Source organism: Podarcis raffonei, chromosome W (assembly GCF_027172205.1).
Source record: "Podarcis raffonei isolate rPodRaf1 chromosome W, rPodRaf1.pri, whole genome shotgun sequence".
Classification (NCBI taxonomy): domain Eukaryota; kingdom Metazoa; phylum Chordata; class Lepidosauria; order Squamata; family Lacertidae; genus Podarcis; species Podarcis raffonei.
In genome coordinates, this window is record NC_070620.1 from 9510223 (window position 1) to 9522964 (window position 12742).

Genomic DNA, 12742 nt, shown 5'->3' on the forward strand with positions numbered 1-12742 from the left:
AAGCTAGTACGAAAAGAGTTTTGGAAATAATCCAAGAGTTTGGTCAATTGGCAGGATTTAAATTGAATAAGTTAAAGACAAAGGTATTGGAGAAAAACTTAACACAGGTTGAAAAAGAAAGGTTTCAGAATGAGACAGGGTTGACTGTGGTTAAAAAAGTGAAATATTTGGGTATAAATATGACAGCTAAGAATGTGAATCTATTTAAAGATAATTATGAAAAAACCTGGACAGAAGTGAAAAAAGATTTGGAGATTTGGTCAAACTTGAAGCTTTCCTTGTTAGGCCGAATTGCAGTTATAAAAATGAATGTATTGCCAAGAATGTTGTTTTTGTTTCAAACATTACAAATAATGGATAAAATGGACTGTTTCAAGAAGTGGCAGAAAGACATATCTAAATTTGTCTGGCAGGGCAAAAAGCCCAGAATTAAATTTAAGATCTTAACGGATTCAAAGGAAAGAGGGGGGTTTGCCCTGCCAGACTTTAAACTGTACTATGAAGCGGCAGCTTTCTGCTGGCTAAAAGATTGGCTGCTTCTTGAAAACACAGACATTTTGGATTTGGAAGGTTTTAACAATATTTTTGGGTGGCATGCATATTTGTGGTATGACAAGGTTAAAGCACACAAAAGTTTTAAAAACCATATTGTCAGAAAAGCACTATTAAATGTCTGGGTCAGATATAAAGACTTGCTGGAAAACAAAACCCCAAGGTGGTTGTCGCCAATGGAAGCTAAGGCAGTTAAAAAGTTAAATATGGAGTCGAAGTGGCCAAGATATTGGGAAATTTTGGAAAAGGAAGGGGATAAACTGAGACTGCAGAGTTTTGAGAAATTAAAAGACAAGGTGAGAGATTGGTTGCACTATCATCAAATAAATGAAGTGTTTAAATTGGACAGTAAAATTGGCTTCCAGGTGGAAAAATCAAAATTGGAGACTGAATTGTTAGAACCCAGTACTAAGAATTTGTCAAAAATGTATAATCTTCTGCTGAAATGGAATACACAAGATGAAACGGTTAAATCAGCTATGATTAAATGGGCTCAGGACATTGGTCATAATATTTTGTTTGCTGATTGGGAGAAGTTGTGGACCACTGGGATGAAGTTTACGGCATGTAATGCCTTAAGAGAGAATATTATGAAAATGATCTATAGGTGGTACATAACCCCAGTCAAGCTTGCAAAGATTTACCATTTGCCTGACAATAAATGTTGGAAATGTAAGGAAAATGAAGGTACATTCTTTCACCTCTGGTGGACGTGCCCGAAGATTAAGGCATTCTGGGAAATGATCTATAATGAACTGAAAAAGGTATTTAAATATACTTTCCCCAAGAAACCAGAGGCCTTTCTCTTGGGTATTGTCGGCCAGGGGGTGTCAAAGACAGATACAACTTTCTTTATGTACGCCACAACAGCAGCTAGAATACTCATTGCGAAGTACTGGAAGACGCAAGATTTACCCACACTGGAAGAATGGCAGATGAAGGTGATAGACTACATGGGCTTGGCAGAAATGACGAGCAGAATCCGAAACCAGGGAAGAGAAGCAGCGCAAGAAGATTGGAAAAAGTTCAAGGACTATTTAAAGAAATATTATAAAATTAATGAAAGTTAGAATGATGTTGGATTGGAAAGTAAATGGTTACTATTAGCAATGGTTAAGACAAGGAGAATAAGGAAAATTAGTTTAAATTTTAATCAAAATAAGGGAAGATTTGCTGAGTAATTGATAAGAACTTGGAATACAGAAAAGGGAGGCATGAGGAAGTCGGGGAAGTAAGGTATAAGAAACTAAGATACGAAATGGTACATGTTTTTTTTTGTTCTGTCTTTGTTTTTGTTTTCTTGTTTGGTTATGTATTTGTTATATGTTTGTGTTGTTATAAAAATCTGCAATAAAATAAAAAAGAAGTTAGTGCCGCTTTCCTCTTCATCACACTGAGCAGGAAGTTAGCTGTCATCTCGGTAATCCAACAATCAGAATCCTGCAAAAAAAGGGACACTATCCAGGGCTGGATTGGGAGATGAAGCTTGTTCATGAGAGGAGTTAAAAACTGAGATCTTTCATCTGTCCAGTTGGGACAGAAGAGCATTACATGTTCCATAGTCTCCAGAGCCATGTCATTACAGGAACCACCACATATAACACAAAGATGTCTCTCACCTGGTCGTAGGTCAGAAGTCTCTGAAGCTCATTTTTAGTGATCAGAGTTTTCACATCATTGGCATCAGGAAGGCAAAGCCTGTAGTTCAGATCACCCAACCAGATGACAATGCTGGAAAAAGCAAAGAAACCACAGCTACAGGCTAGCTCACGGGTTCGGGGGGCAGGGGGCAGCCTGCTTCCACTTCCTGCAATATGTAGTAAGACTGATAACTAGGATTGGGCAGTATGATCATATTAGGCTAGTGCTCTGTGAACTACACTGGCTCTTGAACTGGTTCCAGGCCCAATTCAGAGTATCCCATTTGGCCTTTAAAGTGTTTCAAGGTTTGGGAAAAGGGTACCAGAAGAAGGCCCACTTATTTTTGCACTGCCTCTCCACTGACTAGAATCTTTAGCAGGGGCAGCCCTTTCCCAGGGAACTCCTGCTCTTTCAAGTATGACAGGGCCTTTTCAGTAATGGCAACCTACCTTTCAGAATAATCTTCCCAAAGAGGTTCACCTGGCCCCTGCTTTGATGTCCTTTCAGCAAAGACTTTTAAAATTTCCCCTGGTTCTTTAATTCATGGGTAGGGCGCTTGTGGCCCTCCAAACCCTGCTGTAGTACACAGGAACATAGGAAGCTACCTTATATTGAGGCAGACCATTGACCCATCAAGCTCAGGACTGACTACATGGACGTTGGTTTCTATTTCCCTCACTGAGCAGCAAAACTGCTTGTCACAAGACATTGTTTACATTCCACAGTCAGAGTTACTGTTGGGTTCCCACGGGAATGGGAGACTGGATGTGACGTACACTGGTTTCCTGTTTTTCAGTGTTCTCTTGGTTTCTTTGTGTCGAGAGAACTTGCTTCTCTGCTCTCACAGAGGCAGGATGGATGTTTGTATGCTCTCAGCATAGCTTGTAAATAAACTTTAGCATGTAGCACAATATCTCCTCATCCTTTCGTTGTGGACAAAGGAACTACACTCTGCTGTATCAGCTCCAGATGGGCCGGAGCTGATCAAAATCTCACAATGGACTGGCAGCAACTTTCAGGCAGAGATCATTCCCAGCCCTATCTGCACACACTGGTTACTGATCCTGGAACCTTCTCCATGCAAAATGGCCGCTCTGCTTTTGCATTACTGCCCTTAACAAACTGCAACTCCCACCCCCCTGCCCCACCCCGATCACTGGAGAAGTTGCCCACATTCGCTATAATCTAATCTATTACATCTCTGCCACTAGGTTTATGTTGCTCTCTTTAGATCTGCTGCTATTAAGGTACTGTTGATATGCTTCAAATTATCTTGAGGTGCATTTCTGATTATTATTTTAAATAAGCCACTCTGGGGAAGAAATCCCCACAATAAACAGAAATTAATGAATGAAGCCCAGCACTCGCTTCCACAGATGTTTAGTATCTGTCTGCCCTGAATGAAGCAGGAGCCTACAATGCTGGGCACTTCTGGCTGTTCTAGTAGAAACCTTAGTGGTGCAGCTGCAGCAGCAGGGATCGCCGACACTGCACCCTCCTGGTGTTGCTGAAGTGGAACTCTCATGAGCCCCAGTCAGCAAGGCCAATTCTTAGCAATTATGGGAATTTTGGTCTATCAACATTTGGAGAGCACTATGCTGCCTACCCTTGAGCTACACACAGGCAGGAAAGTTACAGAAACGTGACTCAATTTGCTTCTCCAGATAGCGGAGACCAACAAGTTACATCAGTCAAGGCTCTCTCCCTCCAAGCCCTCAAAACGCACTCGTGTTTCATAATTGTCAGCTGCGGCAGACCCTGGTCAGGGGGCAGGAAGCTCATCTGAGCACAGATATCCTTGTAATCCTGGTTTCGGCGCTTGAAGTCTTCCACGTGGGCAGCAAGGTGGGAATTGACAATGCAGAAGCTAGTATTGTTGAAGACAAACCTCACGGTCACACACCCCTTATTATCCTGCAGGGGCGGAGCAAAGATGGCTGTTAGTGAGCAAGCAGGAAAGAGGGGGAAACTGGTTGGCAGAGATTATAAAAACAGATAGACAGATAGAAAGATAGACGTAGGGAATTCCGCTGTCAGGGTCTACTCACCATCTTCCCCATGATGCCTGTGCCCACTGTCTCCCTCACTTCCTTGATGCGGCTGAGCTGGTCCTTCCTGACAAAGATGAGCAACATCATTCCGACTAGACGCACCAGCTGCACCTAGAAGATGCAAGGTACTGGGATGTCTACCAGCTCTGTTCATTGCTTGCTGTCCTGGGCCGGCTGGATGCAGATAGGAGTGGCAGGGGGCACCAACTGGGGATCCCCCAAGGGAAGAAGGCTCAGAGCCAGGGAACTGGTGGGGGGACGACGACGCTGAGTCGTCCAAGGGAGAAGAAGGAGCAGACTGTGAGCAAGAGGAGGTGTTGGAAACTGAAGAGGCAGGAGGGCAGGGAGATTCTGTGGCAAACAGCAGCCCAGAATCCGAGGCAGAAGTGGAGGCTGGAGGCGGGGGTCAAGAGGCAGAGATCAGGCAGGCTGCTGCAGAAGCCAGGGGGTCTCCCCATCCTGCTGCGATCAGCTCCCCTCCCTGCTGGTCTCCCAGAAGACAGAGAAATTAAGAGGAGGGAGCAAAGACAGGCAAGGTGTCAGAGTCTCAGGTTGCTTGGGAAGGACCAGGGGGAGGAGGAGACTTCAGAGAGTGGTGGGAGGGTAGCAACCTTCAGCCTTCACAACTACCTCACTGGGGCAAGACCTGTTGGGAAAGGTTTCTGTGATCACTAGGCCTGCACGGTTTGGGCTTCTTTGAATAAAGAATGTTGGCTTCTTTTGAATAAAACACCACTAACACCAGGTGTTTTTTATTGCTGACCTCCTCCTCCTCCTCCTCCTCACTCCAGCTCCTGACAGCTGTCTGGCTGCTGCAGAAATGGGTGGGGTTGGACTTACTTTCTTGTACTTGGATTTGGAACGCAAAGCCTTTTCCACAGCTGTCAGCCACTCTTGCTCCTTTGTCGAGTCCAAGTAGAAGAAAGCCTCTGTACTCAGGTCCAGCTCCTGGAACCTAATGCCAAAGTGCCATCAGACACAATACACATCCCTAGCACTGAGGCCATCCTTCCCCCAGAGCCTCCTAGGCCTCTGGCTATCTTTGATGCTGCTGTAATTCACTGCCCACAGGGTGAAAGGATGGCACTGCCACATTCATTATGGCAGAACGTTGCTTCCTGGCTAAAAGATACAAATCCTCAGGATTCTCCTATTTTGTTCCAAGTTGAAAGCAAAAGTCTTCACACAACAGGACCTCAGTTTAGAAAGTAGCTGTGTGGAAACAAAGACTCTGAGAGAGGGCTCTCTGAAAAGCTATTATGTCTGCTCACCCAATGCAGTAGATATCTGGGGGTTCAGGGTCACAGTTCAGCCAAGGTTCCAATCCACTGTCTGGAGACTGCCCATTCACATTCCATGTCCCCACGAAAATCCTGCAAGGAAGAGAAGGATGTGGAACTGCAGGAATAGGACTCCAATCTGAACAGACGTGCTGGTTAAATATGCAAAGACAACAGGAGTGTGTGGCAGGTAGGATTATAAGGGCAGGCAAGATCAGGACCAAGAACAAACAAGTAATACCAGCCACTTCTTCCTCAGCTTAGCTATTCTGGGCCCCAAAGGAGCTTTGCTAATGAAAGAAAAAAAGCTTTTTCCTTGTATTTTTTAAGATGTGTCAGCCAGCCTGATATTTAAGCACTATCCCAGTAGCCATAGGCAACCAGAAATTCTTTGAAGGCAAGTGAGTTGGTTGATCTCTCCATTCTTCCTTCACCTGGCAACCTGGTTTCCAGGCTGGCTTTCAGGGAGCAGAAAACCACCTCTCAGATCTGCTGTGCCAAGCTTGTTTGCTAGAAGATTACCCCGTAACACCCTTGTCCTCTTTGCAAACCTCCTAAATGGCTAGCATTCTGTGTTTCCATGCTGGCCATGAAGGAATGGGCATTCCCCACTCTGAAAACAGCACAGAAATACAGCCTGTCTAGTAAAGGGGTAAAAAGAGCAAGCTAAACAGCCTCTGTAAAACAGTAGCATCTAAAGCTGCTAACCATATACTGATAAACATATCATAAAAGCAGACATTGAAAACAAATTGCCACTGGGTACTACTAACAGTACGAGGAAATAACCAAAGCAAAAACTTTGTTTGAAGTAGTAAGCTTAGCATTATAAGTATGACCCACACCAAGTGTTTTTTTGGGGGGGGTCACACACCTCCCTGTCCTCCAGCATAGCTTTTAGGAGGAGTTCCAAAGGTTTTGCTTCAGTTTTGGATTAACTGCATCTTGTCACAATGTCTGAAGCTGCACAAACCGCTTCATTTTAACCATGGCTCATCGAAACAAGCCAACTTCAAATCATGGGTCTAAAAAGCTGGTAAAATTAACCACCATAGGATCTGGACACACCAAACTGTGGTTAATTTAAAATACAAATAGGCTTCGGGTGGGGGAGAAGTGTGCAAACCTGGAGGAGAGGCTGCTGTCATGCTCATAATATGAAACCACGGTTCAGTATGTGTGAACGCAAACATTTGGCACCAAGGAAAATTGCCCACCACAACTAATACTTTAAATTACCCACCCATGTGGCCTGAGTGAACAGGACAGACTTTGCCTGGCACCCAACAATAAAGCTGTCATGTAGATGTCACTTTCTCCAACCCCAACTATGATACAGTTTCCACTGGTCTTTGCATGGTCTTTGCACTTTTGCATGATCTGACCTGAAATTCTGGATGTTGACATATTCCTTCTTTCTCTTGGCGAGGATGTGCTTGATGAGTCCCTCTCTCTGTCCGGACTGCGTATGTGTGGAAGGCACAAAGAGCTTGCGCATAGTGTTGGTCACTTTGGGTTGCTTCTTGCTCATGCTGTCCTTGTCACGGATACGCCTAAGGGAACTCAAGTAGTACAGAACTCAAGTAGTCCTTAAAACCAAGGAGGCGGGAGGGCACAGTACACCTCTAAGGCAACTTACAGCCTGCTTGGTGGCAGCGGTGGTGGTGGAGGCTCCTGGCGGGCATTCATTTGCTGATTCTGCAGGTTTCTTTTCTTCTCCATACTCATAACACTGAAGTTATCCTCAAATCCCAGAATTCCTGAGAGAAGAAAAGACTTCTGAGGTTGGAGAGGCTTCAGAACCGTTTGGGGAAGTTTCAGGAAAGGAACTTAGAAAATACTTAACTGCAGGAAAATGTTACTGCCTCCCCACAGCACCACATTTGTCAGACAATTGCCTCTCAGCTTATGCATGTTTACGAAGGATTGTGGAGGCAATAGGTCCTCCCCTCAAGGCCTTTTCCTCTAAAGGAGGTAGACTGATCTTCTCCAATCCTCTGGCCACTGCTGAGTTTTCCAAACTTGCTGGCATATTGAGTGTAGCACCTTAAGAGCAAAAATTTAATAGTTCAGCTGGAATATCACCACTTAAATTGGCCTTGTTATTAGCACTACTTTCTAAGGCCCATTTGACTTCACTCTCCAGGATGTCAGGCTCAAGGTCAGCAACCACACTACCTGGGGTGTATGAGACATCCATATCTTTCTGGTATAATTCCTCTGTGTATTCTTGCCACCTCTTCTTGACGTCTTCTGCTTCTGTTAGGTTCTTTCCACCTTTGTCCTTTATTATGGTAATCCTTGTATGAAATGTTCCTTTCATAGCTCCAGTTTTCTTGAACAGATCTCTGGTTTTTCCCTTTCTGTTGTTTCCCTCTATTTCTTTGCATTGCTCGTTTAAAAAGGCCCTCTTGTCTCTCCTTGCTATTTTTTGGAAATCTGCATTCAATTTCTTGTATCTTTCACTATCTCCCTCTCATTTTGCTTGCCTTCTCCAAGTCTACCTTTCCTTTTGAAGCAAAATGTCATTGAAATGGGGGAGAAATGCCCTGCATGAAGTCTTGGGTTTTCAATTTTGGGAGAGGGAAGACTGCAGTGCTGTGGAGCGGGCAGGCTGGCGAGGCCCCCTAGATTTACAGGTCCGAGTTGCCCTGCCCTCGCATGAAGTCTTGGGTTTGCAATTTTGGGAGAGGGAAGACTGTCTGTGGCGCTGGGGAGTGGGCATGAAGGCCTCGCTTCCCTTAGAAGTCCCTGTCTCCTGATCTGTGTTCACTTTCTTCTTCAGGTACAGCGCCAGCTTGTTCTGGATGGTGCACCTGCTTTCAGGGGAGAGCTTGTAGAACTGGTCCACACTAGAAGAAAAGCCATGAGATGGGTGAGACTCCTGCAAGGTGTCCCCAAAGTCAGGGGAACATAAGCGCATTTGAAGAGACTTGCTGGGTCAGGCCAAGGCCCATTCAGTCCGACATCCTGTTGGCATAGTGGTTCCTTCCAGATGCCCGTTTTTGTCAATTCATGATTGTTTCTATTCATGATAGTAGGAGGGCAGTTATATGCAGGACTGTATTCAGTACTGTTCGTGCCTGCAAAGCTTTTGGGACAGACATACTCCGACACTTCCAACCAGTGCCCCCTAACTTCCAACTGAAACCGGGTACCTTTTTCATACCACAAATGTTCTTCCTGGTTGGTCACGTGGTATGGCAGTCATGGAGTCTTTCGGCTGAAAGAATTCCAGCACTTTGAAGAAGGGAGAGACTGTGAGAGCGACACAGTTCCCCATTAAAACCTCAGATCGGGCGTTCTGAGGACTTGGTTTATCCGGCAAGCCTTATCTGCGACTCCCCCAGTCCCCGGTAAGCTCGTAAGGGCACCAAGAGTGAGTGGGGTGAGACGCGGCTCAGCGGAAACGACTGCTATCTTCAATGCTGCGAAGCTCTGAGAACTGGCAACCAGCAGTGATCAATTCCTCCATAAAAAAAGAATAAGCAATTCGGAACTGTAAGTACTCCTAAATCATTCTTAGAGCTATCTGGGAAGATTAGGGAGACATTGGAAAAGGAGGTGGCTCCCCTTCGGTTGAACAAAAATATGAATTGGCTTGCAAAGACTGAAGCCTAAAAGTAAAGAAAACTTTTAAAACTGGAAGCGATTTCCCCCCCTTTCCCTTCTTTGATTTATTACAATTGGAAACTTGCCTAATTAGACTGAGATATCCTCTCTCAGCAGCGGACCAGCTGAGAGGAAAGGCGATTTCCCATGGTGATTTTATATGGAAAGTGAATAAACTTAATCTCCACCTCGACTGAATAGCCTATAAATTGTCCTGCACTGACTAGTAACGTTCTAAAGTGATAAAAACTGTCTTACTCCCTCTCAAGAAAGAGAGCTTTGGATAAACTTCTCTTGGCCATATTTTTTGTTGTGATTGAAGTAGTTTTAAAGACTGAGGAAGCTGCTTTCGATTTGGCTGGTGGAAAGAAGAAACTGTTTTCCTCCATTGTTCTGGCAGACTGTGTGATTGACCTTGACATTCCTCAGTTATGACTTCAGAAAAAGAAAAGCCTAGACGTGGCTCTAAAGCACCGACGCAATTCGAGGAGTCGGTATTGTCAGCGTTAAATGATATTAAAGAAGGACTGGACCGCAATACAGGCGCGGTAAATAAATTGGAAGAAAGGTTTGACCAGTTGAGCACCGACCTGCGAGTTGTTAAAGAGCAAATTAATACACATGATGAAAGATTGACACAATTGGAGAATGTTCGGGTCCAGGACCTGGAATGCTTGCAACAGGAAAATGCAACAGCTATAGTTTATTTACAGCTGGCCCAGAAACAATCTCATCTGAGATTGAGAGGATTTCCTAATCTGGAACAGGATCAAGATAAACTCAGAGAATGTGTGATAAAACATTTTGTTGAATTCTGGGATCTGAAAAAAGAGGAGGTGGAAGACTGGGTGGAGAAAGCCTATAGATTTGGACCTAAAAAAGAGACTAAAATAACTTACGACTGTATCGTGGTCTTTAAGACTAAGGAACAAAGAGATATCATTTGGGGACATCACTATAAAAAAGGCCTCAAAGTGTCTGATAAAGTGGTGGTTCTCTTCAAGGAAATTCCTAGGGTTTTTTTGAATTTGAGATCCCAGTACAAGGATTTGACAGATATTCTGAGGAGAAAGAACATTTTTTCAGGTGGGAATTTCCAGAGGGCCTATCCTTCAGATTTGAAGGAAGAAAGCAAAAGATTAAGAATCTTCAGGAGAAGGATATATTTATGCAGAAGCACTCAGCAGAACTCGGATTGCAAACTCCACAGCTGTGGGGGGGGGGCAGAGGCAGCCTCCTCGTAAATAGATAATATGGCGTTGAGAATTTATTCATGGAATGTTCATGGCATGAACTTGCCACAAAAAAGGAGAAAATTTTATTATATTACACTTCCGGTCGGCGCCAGCGATTAATGGCGGGTTCCCTCTGAGCTCCGGAGGGAACCGGCCCCGTGGAGCGTGGGTCTGGCCGCTGCGGCGAAGCGGAGACCCGAAGAAATCGCAGGCGGTGAAGCCTGCGAACGCGGAGGCTCGGTGGGCTCCATTTGCACCCCCCCCAACTGCAAGGGAGCCTTTTTAAAGGCTTCTGAACGGAGCGGGGGTGAGTGGCGCGGAGCTGAGAGTCGCGCACCATCGTACCGTCTTCACGGGGCGAAGCCGCAAGCCATTGTCGGAGAGCGTCGATTCCTTTCTGGAAATTTGGACTGAAAACAACTACCCGTGAGTAGGGGTAAGAAGATAAATTTATACAAATTTTTTAAACAATTCGGCACTGAAAAGGGGAAGTACCAACAGGAAGTCTGCTTCTCCCGATTTGTAGACAGGACAAAGCAAAGAGAATATAAAGTAGAAACTTTGAAAGACGTACTGAAAGACTCTAATTCAGCACTAAAGAAAAAGGATTCCCCTCTGCTTAGCAGGGGCAGAGGGGAGAAATTTGATCATTATCTCTCCTGCAAAGACAATGAGAGGCATTTCCATCGGCTGCCTCTAAAACCTGGAACGGACTGCTTTTGACAGCTGTCAAAAGTGCTAAGTGTTAAGAACGTTGATACTCTGTGAAGGGAATAATTGCTCATAAAGAGATTTTGGACAGAAAAAGCTATTTTTGGTGGAAAGTGTGCTTGACTAAAGAACGAAGAGGAGTTACTAGGACTATATTTGTTACCACTGAAATTGAAATTGAAACTGTGTCCCCCTAGAGGAGATTTGTTGCAATAAGCTTAGTGCTACAGAATAACAGAGCCTGGAAATCCCCTTTCAAAACAAAGTAACCAAGCGTGAGACTGACCTTGGACTGTTGTATGGGAGTGATATGGCAGATGAGAAGGGAAAAATAGAACAAACGGAAGAAAAAAAGCTTAGATCGGGGAAACAATACAAAATTGACATTACACAGCAGAGAAGGGCCTCAACATCTGGTCCAGCGGGTTCGGCAGGAGTTACAGTTCCACAACAAAGACCAAAAGTTATGTCATCTCAAGATCCAATCGCCCAGGCATTAAGTAAAATTAATACATCATTGGAATTCCTAGCTAAACAAGTTGCAGAGACAAATAAGCAAGTAGCGGAGGCCTCAGCAAAAATTGATTTGAATACTACAAGCATAAATGAATTGGGGAAGAAGGTGAATTCAAATACACAATCTATTGAGAAACTTATAGAGGAATCGGCCTCCACCAGGAAATTAGCCGAAGAAGCAAAAGAAATTGCAACTGCCAACCAGGAGAGGTTTCCACCGGTATATAAGAAGCTTGAGGACCATGACTTGACCCTGTCTATGTGGGAACTTCAAGGGAAAGAGAAGAATTTGAGACTTCGGGCGGTACCAGAAGAGGAACAAGACAATTTGGTGGACTTTCTTATGAAAGAATTTACTGAATTTTGGCAAAAGGACTTGGGAAAGGAAGAAATTAAAATAGTGAGTGCTTTCAGGATTGGTAGGAAACAAAGAAAGAATAAAGCAAGGGACTGCCTGATCTCGTTAAGATCAAAAGAAGAAAGAGATAAAATTCTTAATTTACAGTATCAAAGACGTTTGGAAATTGGAGACTCTTTCGTGGAAATTTTTAGGGATATCCCTAAACTCATTTTGGATGTCAGGGCTCATTACAGAGATTTGGTGGACCTACTGAAAGGAAACAGAATTCCTTTTAGATGGGAATTTCCTCAAGGCTTATCCTTTAAATTTAAAGGAAGGAAAATAAGAATAAGGACTGTGGAGGATAAAGACAAATTTCTTAATGAACAAGGCGAGAACCTGCAGAAGGGAGTGATTGGAGAGGACCCAACTGACTCACAAGGAACTTTGGATGTAGCAAATTTGTCATATGGACTTGCTGAACCAGGGAAAGATACACTACCGACTGAGGAAGAAGAGCAACTCGGGGCAGTAGGAGGGAAGAACAAATAATTTACCATGGCTCTGCAACTTCTAAGCTGGAACTGTAATGGGATCAATTCCCCTCGAAAGAGGAAAAGTGTTTTTCATATATTAAAGAAAGAACAATTGGATTTGATTTGTTTACAGGAAACACATGTAATGAGGTCACACAGGAAGTTGCTCATCAATAAGAGATTGGGACAAGAATTTATTTCATCGGATAAGGTTAAAAAAAGAGGAGTTGTGATATATGCAAAGGAGAAACTTTCACCGAAACAAATT

The 12742-nt window shown here is 44.0% G+C and overlaps 1 protein-coding gene across 1 annotated transcript in view; it reads right to left on the bottom strand.

Moving 5' to 3' along the window:
• Window positions 1-12742, bottom strand: part of LOC128406119 (inositol polyphosphate 5-phosphatase OCRL-like) — a 70317-nt gene that overhangs the window by 44400 nt on the left and 13175 nt on the right. The window contains 8 exon segments of the mRNA XM_053373142.1: window positions 2172-2283; window positions 3920-4107; window positions 4242-4355; window positions 5085-5199; window positions 5516-5617; window positions 6910-7077; window positions 7164-7303; window positions 8298-8408. Coding sequence (XP_053229117.1) covers window positions 2172-2283; window positions 3920-4107; window positions 4242-4355; window positions 5085-5199; window positions 5516-5617; window positions 6910-7077; window positions 7164-7303; window positions 8298-8408 — 1050 coding nt within the window.